We start from the raw sequence: 18,540 nt of genomic DNA, 5'->3' as shown, positions 1-18,540 counted from the left end.
GGGGAAAAGCAATTTCTGCTTTCCTCCTACATTTTCATTCCAAAAAGCAGCTTTCCCCCTTCATATTTTGCAAAGAAAATGGAGGGAGAAAGCAGAAATCCCCCCCTTACTTCCGAGTATAAAACAACCCTCATTTTTTCCTTTAATTATTTTAGAAAAAAGTGTTGTTTTATACATGGAAAAATACAGTAATTTGTTGAATGTGTTTTAGAGCCAGCTTTTCAAATCTTACCTTGTTTGTAACTTTTAGTGATTCAATACAGGTATTGTACAACTTAGAATTTGCTTCTATAGATGGATCACACATTTCCTTTTTAAAATCATATTTTCAAGGGCACATTCGATAGTAAACTTCAAGTTATCTACATGTCTGACTCTATGGAAAAGTAACAACTATTCATTCCCTCAGGGTAAATGACAGAGAGAAGAATAATGGATTTCATTTATAGGAGCTTGTCTATTCAAGTGTCTCAGCTGCTCTACAATAAAACACCTACAACTGACTGACAACATACCATAATTATTATGCACATACCTTTATGGCATATAGACTCACTTCACAATACAAGTCTGGCAAGATTTTAACGAGAATTAAATTGGTCAACAACCATAAATAATCTTGTGCATATCACAACTTCAAACCTCTATAATCAAGCATAATTATCTTTATCACATTAGAGGGGATACTTCAGGACAAGTGAATAGGATTCCAGATAAATTATGAAGTTATCTGCCCATTTCTTGTGGAAGTCTATCGTATACATTTTAATTTGTTAATTTGCAGATTTTCATATTCCTGAGTACCTTTCAAGATATGAGATCACTGCTTGATCCCATTAAACATTCCACCTGTTTCATTTCAGCCTGCCTAATGCTGCTGATTCCTGCATTGGCAAGAGATGGTATTAGATGACCCTTTCACTACTAACTGTACAGTTCTGTAATGGAGGGGGGGCTCCAGTCTCACCAGTCTTTAAGGTTTTTCAAGAACCTTCTTTGTTTTTGCTAGAACAGACTAGCTCTGCTACCCAGAAACAATAGGTTTTTTTAAAGTATATATATGAAGTGTATGAAAAGTCTTGTTCAATAAAGTGGTTCTCCAACTTGGGTTCCCAGATGTACTTGGACTGCAACTCCCAGAAGCCTTCACCACGTAACGCAGGAATTTGTATATAACCGAAGATGACTTAGGATGACCAGAGGAAAAAGAAGATAGGTTTGCTGTACCTTTAATAGGTAAAGGTAAAGGTTCCCCTTGACATTTAGTACAGTTGTGTTCGACTCTAGGGGGCGGTGCGCATCCCCATTTCCAAACTGTAGAGCCAGCGTTTTGTCCGAAGACAGTTTCCGTGGTCATGTAGCCAACATGACTACACATGGAACACTGATACCTTCCCACCGTGGTGGTACCTATTTATCTACTTGCATTTGCATGCTTTTGAACTACTAGGTTGGCAAGAGCTGGGACAAGCGATGGGAGCTTGCTCTGTCGTGTGGATTCGATCTTACAACTGCTGGTCGTCCGACCTTGCAGCACAGAGGCTTCTGCGGTTTAACCTGCAGCGCCACCACATCCCTCACCTTTAATAGTTGTGTCCAAAGAAGTAGCTGTGTTAGTCTGTCTCAACATGTTGTCAAAAGAAAAAAGAAAAGTTGTAGCACGTTAAAGACTAATAATTTTATTTCGGCATGAGCTTTTGTTGATCAAAGTCTATTTCATGACTGCTGTATTTACACACATTCCCATGACCAGAAAAGGATGGTTAGCCCGGGGTTGGGAACTTGATTCCCCACTGTGCTTTCTGGAAGAAGAGCCACCCTAGGTGGCCTTGTTCAAAACCGTCCAGTCCCAGGGCACACCCAGAAGAAGGGAATGGTAAGTCACTTCTGAATATCCTCTATGTGTAAAACTCTGGAAAGGGTTGCTGTATTATTATTATTATTATTATTATTATTATTATTATTATTATTATTATTATTATTATTATTATTATTATTATTATTATTATTATTATTATTATTATTATTATTATTTGATCTGGTTAGCAGGGATGGCCTTTTTAAAATACTTCCCAAGATTGGATGTCCACCCCGTCTCCTTAACATCATCAGATCCTTCCATGAGGGAATGAAAGGCACTGGAGTTTTTGACGGCTCAACATCAGACCTCTTTGACATCCGAAGCTGAGTGAAACAGGGCTGTGTCCTCGCACCAACACTTTTTGGGATCTTTTTTGCTGTCATGCTGAAGCATGCCTTTGGAACTGCAACCGAGGGTGTCTATCTCCGGACTAGATCAGATGGAAAGCTCTTTAATCTCTCTAGATTGAGAGCGAAGACCAAAGTCCAACTGAAATGCATGCGGGACTTCCTCTTCGCAGATGATACAGCCATTGTTGCCCACTCTGCTGAAGACCTCCAACAACTCATAAATCGATTCAGCAAGGCCTGCCAAGACTTTGGATTAACAATCAGCCTGAAGAAAACACAAGTCATGGGCCAGGGTGTGGACTCACCTCCTTCTATTACCATCTCCACACAAGAATTGGAGGTTGTTCATGACTTTGTGTACCTGGGCTCAACCATCTCTGACACCCTGTCTCTGGATGTCGAGCTGGATAAACGCATTGGCAAAGCAGCTACCATGTTCTCTAGACTCACAAAGAGAGTATGGCTCAATAAGAAGCTGACGACACATACGAAGATCCAGGTCTATAGAGCCTGTGTCCTAAGCACACTCCTGTACTGTAGTGAGTCCTGGACCATTTGTGCACGGCAGGAGAGGAAGCTGAACACCTTCCATATGCGTTGCCTCCGACGGATTTTTGGTATCACCTGGCAGGACAAAGTTCCAAATAGAGTAGTCCTAGAACGAGCTGGAATTTTCAGCATGAACACATTACTGAAACAGCGACGTCTACGTTGGCTTGGGCACATCGTGAGAATGGCTGATGGTTGGATTCCAAAGGATCTCCTGTATGGAGAATTAGTGCAGGGAAATCGCCCCAGAGGGAGACCACAGCTGCGATACAAGGATATCTGCAAGCGAGATCTGAAGGCCTTAGGAATGGACCTCAACAGATGGGAAACCCTGACATCTGAGCATTCAGCCTGGAGGCAGGCATTGCATCACGGCCTCTCCCAATTTGAAGAGACCCTTGCCCAGCAGGCTGAGGCAAAGAGGAAGTCACAAAAGCAGCAAAACCAGGGAGCTGGACAGGGGACAGATTGGATTTGTCTTCAGTGTGGAAGAGACTGTCACTCTCGAATCGGCCTCCTCAGCCACACTAGACGCTGTTCCAAGTCCTCCATACAGAGCACGGTACCATAGTATTTCGAGACTGAAGGATGCCTAACTAACTAATTATTATTATTATTATTATTATTATTATTATTATTATTATTATTATTATTATTATTATTATTATTATTATTATTATTATTATTATTATTATTATTATTATTATTATTATTATTATTATTATTATTATTATTATTATTATTATATTAGATGAGAGTAGAAATAATAGACAAAGTGTGGCAGAATGCCATCACATTATGTCACTCATGTCTGTCCATCATATAAGCTCAAAAAGGTAGGAGCCGATGACAGAGCAGGAGGGGCTGAGTCAAAGAGAGGGTTGAGGAGTTAGAATGGCAGTTATGAGGTTAGAGAGAAGCAGGAGATAGATAGGGATTTGAAGAGGGAGAGTTAGGAGATTGAATTGAGAAGGTTAATACATAGATTGAACAGTTGGAGTGATAGAGAGACTAGGAAAAGAGTTATAAGGAATAGAGAATAGATAACTAGTAAAAGTATATTGTTGTGGATAAAAATACATTCAGACCAATGCATAACCAAATCCTATTTAATGAATGATCCGGAACATCTGTGATTTTCCTTTTGTGATTTACATAATAAAAGAACATCTATAATTTATTCCTGTGATTCTCAAAATTAAAAGTTCAATAAACCTGTTATAGTTGGCAGCACACGTGTCTGAAATACGTATTTGATATTGTGTGAATAATACCTGGTGGCAGCGTGTAAAGAGGAAACGCATCCAGAGGGTGAACCTATGTTTAAGGGAGAAAAAAACAAGGGACACTGGGTGGACACGACACAAAGCAACAGTGGTTTGTGAACACAACAACCAACCAGTTAATTGCTTCAATTAGTAGGCCCTGACCAAGACCACAACTGTAGGTCAGGGGGGCTTGGATGTCATAGGAAAGAAACTATGAGACTAGGCTAGGAATGTTGAGACAAAGGTGGAGTCTGTGTTTGGGGTTTTATTGACTTGCTTACCTTGCAGACTCATTGCTAGTATCTGTTACTTTAAATTATCTACAGTAGTCCTGCTCCTGTGCTAACAAACCATTCTCCTATTATCCATTACCTGAATCCTCACCTGGCCATTCAACTATGCATAAATAGTCTCACTCCAATGTGTTAGAAAATGGATTTGATACATGAAAGCTCAAATTAAAATGTCACCATCTTTAAGGTACAACATTTCTTGACTTGGGGATGGTGGTGGGGTCTGAGATGCTTGTACAGACGAACATGGCCACTCCTTTGAAAAAATAGGAAGCCTAAGAATGTCGGGGGGGGGACTTCCCTCTCTCTTTCGCCAACTTTTTTTGCGGAAGAAGAAAGGTTATCAAATGTAACTTTCGTAACAAGTTGGATCTGTGGAAGTTTCCCTTTTTCCAAGTAATTACTTGTAGTACAGGAGCCACGTCCTGTTCCTCATCTGGCCTCCAGAAAAATCATCCCACATCCTAAATCACCATAGATGTCTTTTGATTTTCAAGATTGATTGATTTGATTTTCCCACTTGCCACCAGAGGGAGCGTGAACCATTGGCCTATTTCGACTTGACGTGCCACCAAAAGTATCAACCTGCCCTCGCTTCTTACTACTGTTCCCTTGGGAGTTCGAAGCAGCCGTCGTCGTGCATCACGGGAAATGTAGTCTTTCTTTCCCATCTCCTGTCCCTTTTCCTCCACTTTGCGCCCACCCAAGACTACACTTCCCAGGAGGCTGCGGAAGGGCGGTTAGATCACCTGATAGCTCACCGCTGTTGAGCAAAATGGCGATGCTCACGATGCGGCGTTGCCGGAATCTGCTTTGGCTTGGAAATCGGAACGTGGGGAATGTCGCCGAACTCCATGTCCGGGAGGGTCCGGTGGCCGCTAGCGCGCTCTGCCGGAGTATAAGGGAAACCACAACGAAGCAGAACCGGTATGACAATGACTGGTCGGGGGGGGGGGGCGAGTAGCTGAAGGACGAGGGTCTTGTTTGCCTGCCTTCATGCTTTCCTTGCAGTAAGATCGTGTTGTTTGCGCGTTAATTTTACACGATATCGGGCCCTTTCCGTTACATGAAACGCCTGCTCATTTGAGGTGAAAGTAAGATAAGGTAACTTTTAAGTGAAAGTCAAAAATAAAAACGGTCGATTCTCGTAGCGAGAAAGGCAACTAAAAGCACCCGGAGAATGAGAGAATTCAGAGTCACCGTTCCCTAACTGGAAGATATCCAAGGACCCCAGGGACGTTGTGCAGCCAGCTATGTAGGCTGAGGACCCTTCCACAACTCACATTTTGTGAGGGAAAAGGCATTCGTTGTTATGTGTGAATGTGAAAACTATGCAGGCGTTTATGTTACTGAAGATATAACTGCATGAAGCTGCAGCGAGCTTTCAAATAAATGTACAGTCCGCACTGTTAAGCACTCTTGCTTTCCTGTAAGAAAACTGTGTATGTGGAGGAGGGTTTAAATGGCAGTTCCATCCAAACCACGTGTGGTAAAAACATGTTAATATGGTTTGTTTATAAGTGCATCCATGCTTAACAAGATAGACTTGGTGATGTTCTTTTACATCAGGTTTATCCAGGGGTTCTCCCACTCCACCCACAACCTCAAGGCAAGATGAGCAATTTTATAGATGTCTGCTCATCCCAGGATTTTTGCTGTCAACAGCTGTCAGACAGCATAACTGTTTTGTTTTTGCATCAGGAAGTTTTGGACACAGTCAGTGAGGAATAAATCAAAACAATAACCAACAATAAATTGTAATTAATCTGAAGTATGCTACTTTTACTGTGGTATGGAACTTCACTGTGGCATGATTGTAATGGTTATAATGTAGCAAAATTACAAACACCTGAACTTTTCTTGTTTTCTTTTAAAAAGTTATTTTAATACGTATTTCAGAGGGAAGGTCTATTACGTTTTGATGTATTTGCTTAATGCTGTTCTGTATGCCACATATCTATCAGAGTGATCTAAGTGCTTCTCTTGTTGCTATGGCATAAGCTTGATTTCACCACTGAAATATTACATTTTTGTCTGTCTTTGTGGAAGTCCAGATAATTACTTACAGAACCTGTCAAGCAGTTCATGCAGTAAAGGTGACTCTGTTCCCTGGCTCATAAAAAGATTATGGATGTGAGAGCAGCAATTACTTTTCAGCTGATAGGGAGGTGCTTGTTCTTGTTCAGTATGTTCAGAGAGTCATTTCCTTGAGCTAAAAAGATGATTTCTCTATCATCTGCCAGACTACTGATCTGTATGCTAATGCAGTGCTAACAGTGCTCTGTAGACCCACCTTTCTCAGCTTGAAAGTGGCCACCTGACAGTATATCCATAATTGAATATGCCACTTGTCTGTTGGAGATTTCTCAAACTTAGAAGGAAATCAATTAATATTTATCTTGTATTTTATCATCTCCATTGCCTACAAAGTCAGGTACCTGTCCAACAAAGCCTTCCTCTGTAGACAAGTCTTACTACTGAAATGCACATCTTTAAAATGATGAAAGCCTTCATGTTGTGCATTTTTTTTCCTGCTGTTTAGTGACATGCTTCCTCTTTGGATAATTTTTAGCTGTGTTGAATGAGAGCATTTCAAGAGACCTCTCACCATTGATTATATACTAGTGGTGGGTTTCTGGCTTGCTGTTGAATTCAGATGTTGTAGATGTTTGTATTTTTCTCCAGCTGCTCATTAAATTTAAATCCTGTTTCCTTACCTAATGAATTTATTTATTTATTTATTTATTTATTTATTTGTTTATCCCATCTTATAATGGCCATAATTAATTTAAACTACTTGCCATTTGGCTTTCTTTCAGTGATGTTTCATGGGCAGCAGTGGTGGGCCTGGAAATCCATGCACAGATTTGCTCCAACTCAAAGCTTTTCTCTGGCTCTCAAGTTCAATTTGCAGCAGCACCTAACTCATCAGTGTCTTTCTTTGATGCCTCTTTACCAGGAACTCTGCCAGTAAGTTAAAATTCAATCGATGTTGCAGTCTTTACTTTAAACAAAAGGGATAGTCCTTATCCCTTTTCTTTCTCTCCTGACTTTGAAAGAGAAAAAGAGAAAGAGATCCAGGAAAGGCAGTTGCTATTACATCTGTGGTATTCATTGTTATTATTATTATTATTATTATTGTCATCAGTCATACAAAACAATGAGTGGTTACGCTATTCCTGTCCAAGTGGCTAGATTACTGTGGCCTCTACTAAATCTGGCTTGTATAATTGCCTGTTTACAACTCACTACAGTGGAGTCTCGACTTACGTTCGGCTCCACTCACGAACTTTTCAATTTACAGACTTCTCCAGCTGCAAAGTTTCACTTTGACTTGTGGCTGGAGAATCGACCTACGGACCAGAAGGGTGAGGTGGGGAAAGCACCAAATTCAAGTTTGGCACTTTCCCCGCCTCCCACTTCCAGTCCGTAGGCTGCAGGTCTAAGCCCCGAAAGCACAAAGCTGACAGCGGGTGCAGGGTGGCTTTCAGCTTCCAAAGCTGCGAGTGAGGGGAGGCGGGGAAAGCTGAAAGCCACTCTGCACCCGGTCTCAGGTTTGGGCTTTCAGGGCTTAGAAAGCTGGACCCACTCGCCTCTTGTCTCCTGTCCCCGATGCCCAGAGGACACCGGGGACAGGAGACGCCGGTGGGTACACCTTTCTAAGTTCTGAAAGCCGAATGCCGATCCGCCCAAAAGCCGCTCCGCACCCGCTGCCGGCTTTCGGGGCTTAGAAAGGTGCACCCACTGGCCCCTTGTCTCCTGTCCCCAGTGCCCCTGCCTCCTGTCCCCATGGGAATGAGAGGCAGAGGACAGTGGGGACAGAAGGCAGAGGGCAGTGGGTGCAGCTTTGGAAGCCCCGGATTTTTTTCTCCGGCCTGTTACGGATTAATGGGTTTTCAATGCATTCCTATGAGAAATGGAGCCTTGACCTACGGAATTTTTGACCTGCGGCCACAGTTCCAATACGGATTAATTCCGTAAGTCAAGGATCCACTGTACTTTATCACTGAGACAAAAGAGTAGCAGTGTTTGCACAACGTAAGTGATGGCATGTACTAGGCCATATATTGCACAGCAGACCACCAAACTGCGTGTTGTCTTCTTTATTTCTGGGATTTTTTTTGTTTGTTTTCTCCTTGCCTTTTCCCCCTCAGCTTCTGTTTTAACTTGGGCAAATGGGAAAGCAAGATCAGTTATGAGGCACAATTGTGGGTTTTGACATCATAACAAAACATGGTTTAAACATGTAGGGTTTCTAAGCCATGAAAAACCTCTGAGTTCAGATTGTGTCCTGCAACTGGCTAACACAGCATGACTTTTTAGCAAGTTCAGTTCTTATATTGAAACAGCCTAGGTCCCAACAAATCACTTCATGGTTGTTCTAAAATGCCCATGTATTCAATGTGCAATATTGAATTTCAGAAGTTTTTCTCTTGAGCTGCATAATTTGCTATTTAGAAATAGACTGGAGATGTATATCGGATGTTTTGCTGTTCACAACTGATCATTTCAATTTGGCCTCTTATGGGAATGATAGAGATAGCCATTGTTTATTACTAAATGTATATAGGTACCCCATAGAAGACATTTCCTTCAGAGCTCACAAATACTGAACTAAGAATGCATTCTAAAATAACAGTAGCATAATTTTAGTAGTTCAAAATCAAACTTTTGAAACTCAAAAGCTCAAAATACAATTAAGGTGAGAAGGCAGTGCAAGAAAATCATAAGAATGAATATGAGTACTCAAATGCTATAAAAATGATGATAGGGAATCTTTGGAGAGGCTGTTACATAACCAAGGTGAGACCAGCAGAAAGGCCGTTTGCTAGGAGTCAGTTGCCTCACCTCTTTTGACTAGTGGCACTCAGAGCAGGGCCTCTGAAAAAGTCTTAAGTTTTAATGAGAGGATATCCATCTTAGCCCTATTCAGGCTTTTTATGAAAGTTAATTTAAAAGTGTGAGTAGGGAGAGAGTTCTAGCACCTCCTCTTCACCTGTCTTTGTCTTGCCAGGGAAAGGAACTCCCTGATTAGGAAGGATTCTGCTTCATGTGGAGTCTTTCCACGTAATTAGGGATTGTGGAAAAATTAGGCTTCCTGATCACATGGAGAAGATTTGTGAGGAGACAGTGATAGGTAGATGGTGGAGCTAGAATTCTCTCCATTCTCACACTTTCAAATTAATATTTTTTAAAAATACCTCAGTAGGGCTGTTTATTTTTGTATGTTATCAGTAGAATTCATGCTGTTGCAAAAACAAAACCACAAGAAAGAAATGAGAGTGTAGTCATTTCTGCCTCTCATGGAACAGTATGGTTGAGAAGGACCTCAGCCTGAGGTACTAGAAAGCTGTTGTCCAACAAAATGGCCTACCTTCCTCAGGCCAAAACAACATTTGAGTGCGATGTGGTTCAGTACGTGGAGTGTTGGGTGTTGATATGCTAGGTCTTATTTGAAATCCTTGCTTAGTGCTTGCTGTTTATCTCTACCAATTTCCTGTGCTAAAGAGTGACAGGCAGATCTGTACTTGAACTTACGGGCAAGGGAGCCTGCAGGAGTCCTGCCATATTCTTATATAAATTTCCTGTATTTTGGGAGAAAATTATGTTTCTTTTGTATTTGCTCCCTAGTGGGAAGTCTGGAGCCTAAGCTGGAGCAGACTTCTTTTTGAGATAAGAGCTCCTGATTAGTAGTCAGTTTGATGGCTCACCTGCTCTCCTTCACCACCAACAGAGACTTCTTCTCTATGTAGGGCAGGGGGGAGGTTCTTTTTTTCCCATTGTGTGGTAGATAATCTTAAAGGGGTATTTTAAAATGTTAGTACTCTTGTGTTAGAATGTCATATGGAATTTTATTGTTCCATTTTACTCCTACAGCTTTGCAGTATTTATTTTTAGGAAAGACTGATCCTCCATTAGCAATGTAGATGTGGGCCCTGTGATTTTAAGAGAGTGCTTTAGTGTGTAAAAAAAGTCTCATTAGTTGCATAAGTAAATTAATAGAGTATTACCTAAATGTAATTTGCCTTCTGTTGCTGTAAGTCAGAAATGCTATCTGTTTTAAAACTAAGAGATGAAAGAGGAAGGGTTTTTTTTAAGGAAATAAAACAGCAGATGCATGTGTAAATCCCATTGGTTTTTAAAGTCAAGGCTATTAATATTTATGGAATAGATAAAGTTTATGTCAGAAAGTAACAACAGTCAAGTGTAAGCCAAAGATGACAACGAAGAAGAAAATCCTTAAGCATTCCCAATTTTAAAATTGTTGTAGTGGTTAAGAGACTGAACTGCTGGATAGCCCAGTGGTTTAGGCGTCTGGCTGCGGAGCCAGAGGTTGGGAGTTCAGTTCCCTATGGTGCCTCCTTGACAGGGGATGGACTCGATGATCCAAAGGGTCCATTCCAGCTCTGCAGTTCTAAGATGATGATGATGATGATGACTGAGCCAGAAATCAGGAAATCTCTGGTTTGCATCTCACTTCTTCCATGGATTCATTCGTTTCGTTTAGTCGTTCAGTCATGTCCGACTATTCGTGACCCCATGGACCAGAGCCAGACCCTCCTATCCTCCACTGCCTCCCGGAGTTGTGTCAAATTCCCCTTCACAGATTGCTGCCTTGTCGTGTCGAAGGGGCTTGAGTAATTCAGAGAAGCTATGGGCTATGCCGTGAAGGGCCACCCAAGACGGACAGGTCATAGTGGAGAGTTCTGACTAAACGCAATCCACCTGGAGTAGGAACTGGCAAGCCACTCTAGTATCTTTGCCAAGAATGCCCCATGATCAGAAACAAAATGGATTCATTAGGGACAGCCATAATCAGTTTCTCCTCCTCCATTCTCAGACCTGTAATATAGGGCCAATTTCAGGCAATTTACAGAGCTGTTGCAAACACTGCTTTGTGTATCAAGCATTTTGGTATCCCAAAATACTGTACTCCTCAAAGAATTGTAATAGTGTTTTCACCAGGACATAGGAGGGGGTGATAGCAGGGAATTGGTTTGAAAGAATATGGCAGATAGCACTGGCAGAAAAATGAACACATGCTTGTAAACTGTCAAAAGGGATAGCCAAGGCAGATGCTTTATTTACAACATGGAATCCCCCCATCATATACATTGTGGAAGTTGCAAGGGAATTTAGACCAAAAGGACACTGCCTGGAATTTTAACGGGATATGGTGTAAACTCCAAAGTGAGCTAAATTCTGGAGCCAATATGCACTGTACTTTGAGTGCATATTGCCTGTACCCACAGATTTGCACTGCACCTACATGAATGTTTGTATTACTGTTATGGAATTGTTTAGTTTTGTATGTTTGCCTAGAAATGTAAAAATAAAAAAAGAAAGAAAAAGAATAGTGTTTTCCACCATAATCCCTGCCTCTTACTGATGGCATCCCAACACATTTTCCGCCCTTACAACCTAAAATAGAAAAATCTATGGCTTCTGTCCACTGGATGTTACTAGCTCAGATATCTGGAATTTTTTTCCAGTCTTGTCCACTGACAGGAAGCCTGTTCATAAACTCTCTTGGGTATGTGGATGAGTTAGTGTCAGTCCAAAACTGCTAAGATTTATAGATTTGTAGCAGGTAGTTATATTCATGATAGGCATGGATGGCGAGCAGTTAGCATTGAGGTGGCATCTCTTAGCTTATACTGTAGTAAGATGTGATTAGGTGCTGTTGGAAGAAAGATAGAAACACTTGTCAAAACCTTGTGTGTTTAAGAGAGTAGAAAAATTAAAGGGGTGCAGGAAAATTTGCCCTAAAGGGAGAATACTTTTAAAACTTGTAACTTGAAACACAGGCTTCTGGGTTTTTTTCCTGGAGATCTATGAAATTTTGTAGGACGCTTAGGGAGGGTTCAGGCATTAACTGAGCTAACACCGTACTGACAGACATACTGACAGCTGGTACACCATACTAGACAGACACATGGAGAGTGGCTATTGAAGATCAAGGAGCCACAGAGCTCCTGCTTAATGCCCTTAGCAAAGGTACTGAATGGGCATTGGTTAATTTTGCATGTCTTTGCTTGAGGCTGTTTAGCAGTTCTCTACTTAAACTACCTGTGTAGGTGCCAATTATTGTGGAAGAATATGGGTGAGTCATGAATGTAAAATAGTATGGATATTTGCTGCAGATGGAGTGTCCAGAGGAGATGACAACTAAGATGATAGTGATGGTAATGGTGAACAGTGATATCGATGTTTGAGGCAGATTCAGAGTGGGAGCATGTGAAGGATTTTGAAGGGCAAGCAGTGGAATTTTGAAGGATTTTTGTGATAGCCTAGTAATTTCAGGAAGAATAGTATATTAGAATTAGAATAACAATTAGATAATAAAGATTATCTGTAGAAATTAACCTCTTGAAAAATCTCTTTCCATCTGTTCCAAGCTAGTTTTTCAGTAAAATGTGGGTGTGATGTGCTTAGATTTGTCAACTGGAGAACCTAGCCCGGAGTTGATGGCCATGCTTGAAACATTAAGCAATATCATTTCTGAAATAGCTGTGTAATGTTTTGTAACATTTAGCTGCCTTAAATCTATTCTAATTGAAGAAACCCAATAGAAAAATTCATCTTGACTACAATGGTTTCTAAATGAGGTCAGCCTTGAGACTTTTGCCAGTCTCAGGTGTGTGCCAGGATTTTTATTTATTTTTTACAGTTGAGGAAAAAGTTAAACTGGGAAAGTGTATGGCTTAATTATTTTGAACCTAAAGTTCCATATCAATTAAATTAGAAGATTAAACTGTCACTTAGGGAATGAAGTCTAAAACATGAGGAGTCCAGCGGTATGAAGAATTACTCTGACATATAGATAGCAAAAAGGTTTGTATCGGTATGTCTGTATAGGGTTGTTTTTCCCCCAACAGGGACTTCATTATCCCAGACTTCAGTATCTAAATATTTCTTTGATCTTTCTTAAATTAGTTTTGCCTTGGCAGAATTAAAACAAACCACAAAAGAGAGTCCATTTTAAACTTGGTTAAATTCTGTATGCAGTTATTAATGTACCTCATCTGAGGTAGCCAGGGATGGAATGGTTTTATTAACCTGAGAGAAGGATCCAGCCTTATCAGTGAACTTAACCAGGGCATACACATTGAGGTTTAGCACTGAGAACATCTTTTTTTCCAATTTGTATCCATAATGTAGGGCTGCATTTATTGAATTTCTCTTTTCCATAAGCACCAGCTTTATTATGCAAGATCTGCTTTCTAGCAACACAGTTGTGGTAGATTAGTGAATCGATGAACTTGTAATAGGTGCTAGACATTTACATTAGATTGAAGTTTGGTGCTTTTAGTTTATTTCTGTAATTTGGTGGATTTTGGAAGCAAGTCAGAAGAGAGTCCAAACCAGGATTAAGAATGCTTGTTTGGCAGAGAGCCACATTGCCCTGTCTATGCGTTCTGTGGCCCCCTCTTTCCCTGTGAGGAAGAGAACTGCATAGTCTTACCTCTTTGTTTGTAGGTAGGCACTCCAACGGTCTGTGTAAATGAGAAAACTTGTATGCAGAGGCTGCAACAGTATACTTGATTAAGCCCATGTAGTGGCCATATCATTACAAGATTTTTGCGCTTTCTCTCATCCTAACCCTAGTGTGTACATCAACAAATTAATAAATGACACTGGGGCCAGCATAAGATGAGAGGCCTTTATCATGTGTGTTATCTTACATGATAAAGGCCTTTTGCTTAATTGAATGAATCAATACCACCTGATTTCTCCATCTTGGTTATCCTTGCAAGTAGGAGTCACTAAACAAAGGCCAGGACTTCCATCTTTGAGTTCTAGCTTGTCTGTCCCCATGCAAGCCAAAGTTATAAATCACAATTATTCTTTTACAGTGTTTACTGTAAATTGGGTTTATGGTGAAACTCCCTGGTTTCCTCTATACCTAAATAAAGGGCATACTAATCGGGGGTCAACCCACTCTGTGTCTTGTAGGAGAGATTTTGACTCTGTTTTTAGGTCTGTGATATCTGTGTGCTTCCAGATCTCTGGCTGAAACCAACATTCCCATGAATAGTGGTAATGGAAATAGCTTTGCGCAGAAAACCTTTTCCCAACCATGGACTGATTGGGAGGGGCATGGCACACTCGCAAGGGGCATGTTGCACTCGCAGGGTTGTGTGTCACACTTGTGCGCATGTGTGCAGGGGGCGTGTCACGTTCATGGGAGGTGCTGTGCTTGCGCACATGAACACAGGGGGTTGCAAGACCCAGGGCGTGTATGTACGGGGGGCGCTCGTGGGGGACAGGAGATCTGTGTCCGCAGCCCAGTCCTGCCTAGGCCACAGACCACGGCTGAGTCGCAGACCAGGGGTTGGGGACCTCTGCTGTGCAGAACCCTGATTGTGTGACCTATCCACCCAGAGCCTATATAACAATCATTCTTTCACATCACACACATACTGAGCATCCAAATATTTCAGTAAAGTTTAGTGAATTAAGATGAAGCAATTAAAGGAAAAGAAGTATATGCTTATATCATCAACATCTTAGACAGGGGTCGTCAACCCCCGGTCTGTGGCCTGGCGTCAATCTGTGGGCTTCCTTTAACTGGGCCATGGACATGAATCTCTGCTGCACACATGCACACACGCACGGGGAGGTGTCATGCTTGCAGAGGGGTGTGTCACACTGGTGCGCATGCGCACAAGTGCAACACACCCACCCGCAAACACGACATGGCCACCCACTCTCAAAATCTGCCTGGCTTCTAATTCAGCCCAACCTGGAGCAGGAGCAGGAGCAGTGGCACCTACTTGGCAAGCGCGGGGATTCCTCCCCGTCTCGTAGGGGCTGGGTCCCATCTCCCCCCCCCCGAAGCGCCCATGCATCCAGAAGGGGAGCCCTCTTCCTGACTGGCAGTCTTCTCAGGGGTTGGGCAGCACTGGGGCTTCTGCTTATACAGTAGGTCTCTTTTCTTCCCCCCCCCATGGGTCACCTGGTGAGGCTGCTGCTGCTGTCACCTCATCCTCTCTGCAGCTGAGAAGAAGAAGGGGTCCCGCTCACACATTGGCTGTGTGCTTCTCCTTCCGCCAGCCTGCCGCAGAGAGCTCGCGCCTGTCCATCCGTCAATCTTGATGGTCTGTCATTCGTTCCCTCCCTCTCTTTTCCTTGCCTCTTCCTTTCCTGCTGTAGCTTGTTTGCCATTGTCGCCGGGGCTGAAGAGCCATGGCCAACAAGAAACAAACAAAAAGGAAACAATAACCACCGTTGGGTCAAATTCATTTTGATAGCTTCGATGATACTGCCCAACCATCTCGTCCTCTGTTGTCCCCTTCTCCTCTTGCCTTCACATTTTCCCAACATCAGGGGCTTTTCCAGGGAGTCTTCTCTTCTCATGAGATGGCCAAAGTATTGGAGCTTTAGCTTCAGGATCTGTCCTTCCAGTATTCAGGGTTGGTTTCCTTCAAAATGGATAGGTTTGATCTCTTTGCAGTCCAGGGGACTCTCAAGAGTCTCCTCCAGCACCACAATTCAAAAGGATCTTCGGCGGTCAGCCTTCTTTATGGTCCAGCTCTCACTTTCTCCATAATCCAGCGCATGTTAGCAATTTGGTCTCTAGTTCCTTTGCCCCTGCGAAATCCAACTTGTACTTCTGGAGGAGTAATGGGTTGGTGAATGAAATAGAATAGGTCTGGATAATCCCTGAGGTGGGACCATCCCTCTCTCAATTCCACTGAAAAAGCTTTAGCATCAGTAGAAGAACCCAGTTGCATTCTTGCTGTGGTCAGCAGACACTTACCTGGAAGTAAGCTCTATTTAACTTAGTTGGGCTGAGCCTGAATAGAATTAAGCTGTATATCAGAATCAGATTGTAATTAAATGAAATGGCTAGACAAAGATTCTGTTTCAAATAGAAGTATGATCAGTTACAACATATGTAGAAGGTAAAAGAAAAGCTCTTGAGGCAGGAATAATTATAGTGGTGCCTCACAAGACAATGTTAATCCGTTCCATTGAAATCGCTGTCTTGTGAAAACATCATCTTGCGAAATGCGATTCCCCATTGGAATGCATTGAAATCTGTTTAATGTGTTCCAATGGGGACAAATTGTCATCGTTTTGTGAAAATCGCCCATAGGGGAGCCATTTTGCAAAGTGCCGATCAGCTGTCAAAATCGCTGTCTTGTAAAGCATCGGTCCTGAAAATACCGTTTTGCGAGGCGCCGATCAGCTGTTAAAATCGTCGTCTTGCGAAATTGGTCCTGAAAACAAAATCTTGCAAAGCACAGCCTGAAACATCGTATACCGAAAATTGCCCATAGGAAACACTGATTTGCGAAGTGCTATAGCGATAGCAAAAACTCATCATCATGCCGATTCGTCATTTTGCGAGGTAATCGTCTAGCAGAGCACCACTGTATTGGGTTTTTTTATGTTTAGAAGATAAAACTAACTGCTGAAAGTAAAAACGTTTGCTTCACACAAAACTATTTTGACTGTAAAACAACATAGCTCTCCACCATTATATGCAGTCCCTCGTTTTCGTCTTTGAGTCAGGACTAATTGGGTCCATTTCCCCACCGGTAAGCATTTCAGTTAATTTAATGTATTCTTTATTCTAACCCTAGCCATTTTCTCAAACATATAATAAGCATCTATAAAGCCATAATAATTATACTAAAGGTTTAATGGCATTCTAGTTAAATGCTCGAAATATATGGCTACACCTTACTGCCTTATTAGATGTAGAGTTTTAATTTTGAGGGGCTAAAAAAATTCCACAGCCAAATCTGTGATGTCCTTAGAGTCAGGATTGATACACGCTGTAGTTAATAAATCTCTCAAGGATCATTTCCCATTAATTAACTGGTGTTTTGCTCCTAAGAAGTGGCATTATTCATGTCCAAGCAAAAATGAGTAACAGTACATACTACTCTCTGTTTGACTTTCTGCACTCCTGATAATGTAAATAAGTCTAGACAAGAACAAGAACTTGGTTTGTAATCACATCCGAGAGAAAGCTAGCTCTGCCCTCATACAGAAGATTGTGGCAGAGGTGAAAAGGGAAGGAGTTGTATGAATGGAAAGGAATTTGTTTGTAGAACCGCAATAATTTCTTCTAGAGTATTTCACAAATCCTGTGCAGTTCCAGGTCTCTTTGGTGTCATTTGAGGAGTGGGGACAGTTCTGTCTCAATTTGATTTATGTAGAAGATCCTTCATGGATTGCTGCCTTGTCGTGGCGAAAGGGCTTGAGTAACTCAGGGAAGCTATGGGCTATGCCGTGCAGGGACACCCAAGACGGACAGGTGATAGTGGAGACTTCTGACTAAACGCAATCCACCTGGAGTAGGAATTGGCAAGCCACTCCAGTATCTTTGCCAAGATCAGAAACAAAAGGCTAAAAGATATGATGCTAGAAGATGGGCCCCTCAGGTCGGAAGGCGTCCAACATGCTACTGAGGAAGAACGGAGGACAAGTACAAGTAGCTCCACAGCTAATGAAGTGGCTGGGCCAAAGCTGAAAGGACACTCAGCGGTGGACGTGCCTGGAAGTGAAAGGAAAGTCCGATACTGCAAAGAAAAATACTGCATAGGAACCTGGAATGTAAGATCTATGAACCTTGGGAAGCTGGAAGTGCTCAAACAGGAGAGGGCAAGAATAAACATTGACATCCTGGGCGTCAGTGAACTAAAATGGACAGGAATGGGCGAATTCAATTCAGATGATTATCATATCAACTATTGTGGGCAAGAATTCTGTAGAAGGAATGGAGTAGCCCTCATAGTCAACAAAAGAGCGGGAAAAGCTGTAATGGGATATAATCTCAAAAATGATAGAATGATGTCAATACGAATCCAAGGCAGACCTTTCAACATCACAGAAATCCAAGTTTATGCTCCAACCACTAATGCTGAGGAGACTGAAATTGACCAGGTTTATGAAGATTTACAGCACCTTCTAGAGGTGACACCAAAGAAAGATGTCCTTCTCATTATAGGGGATTGGAATGCTAAAGTTGGGAGTCAAGAGATAAAAGGAACAACAGGAACGTTTGGCCTGGGAGTTCAAAACGAATCAGGGCAACGGCTAATAGAGTTTTGTCAAGAGAACAAGCTGGTCATCACAAACACTCTTTTCCAAAAGAGGCAACTCTATACATGGAAATCACCAGATGGGCATTACCGAAATCAGATTGATTATATTCTCTGCAGCCAAAGATGGAGAAGCTATACAGTCAGCAAAAACAAGAT

The 18,540-nt window shown here is 41.9% G+C and overlaps 1 protein-coding gene across 2 annotated transcripts in view; it reads left to right on the top strand.

Moving 5' to 3' along the window:
* Window positions 1-5,063: 5,063 nt before the first annotated feature.
* The window catches only part of GATB (glutamyl-tRNA amidotransferase subunit B), a 66,554-nt gene continuing 53,077 nt past the window's right edge, over window positions 5,064-18,540 (top strand). For both annotated transcript variants that reach the window (XR_013545883.1, XM_020781327.3), the window contains exons 1-2: window positions 5,064-5,248; window positions 7,141-7,291. Coding sequence is in view for 1 of the 2 variants with exons in the window: in XM_020781327.3 (XP_020636986.2) it covers window positions 5,097-5,248; window positions 7,141-7,291 (303 nt within the window). In the remaining variant the exon portion in view is untranslated. The remainder of the gene's footprint in view (window positions 5,249-7,140; window positions 7,292-18,540) is intronic.

This window comes from Pogona vitticeps, chromosome 5 (genome assembly GCF_051106095.1).
Source record: "Pogona vitticeps strain Pit_001003342236 chromosome 5, PviZW2.1, whole genome shotgun sequence".
In the NCBI taxonomy this organism is placed as follows: Eukaryota; Metazoa; Chordata; class Lepidosauria; order Squamata; family Agamidae; genus Pogona; species Pogona vitticeps.
Note: the sequence above shows the minus strand (reverse complement) of the source record. Positions and strands in the feature narration are given on the sequence as shown.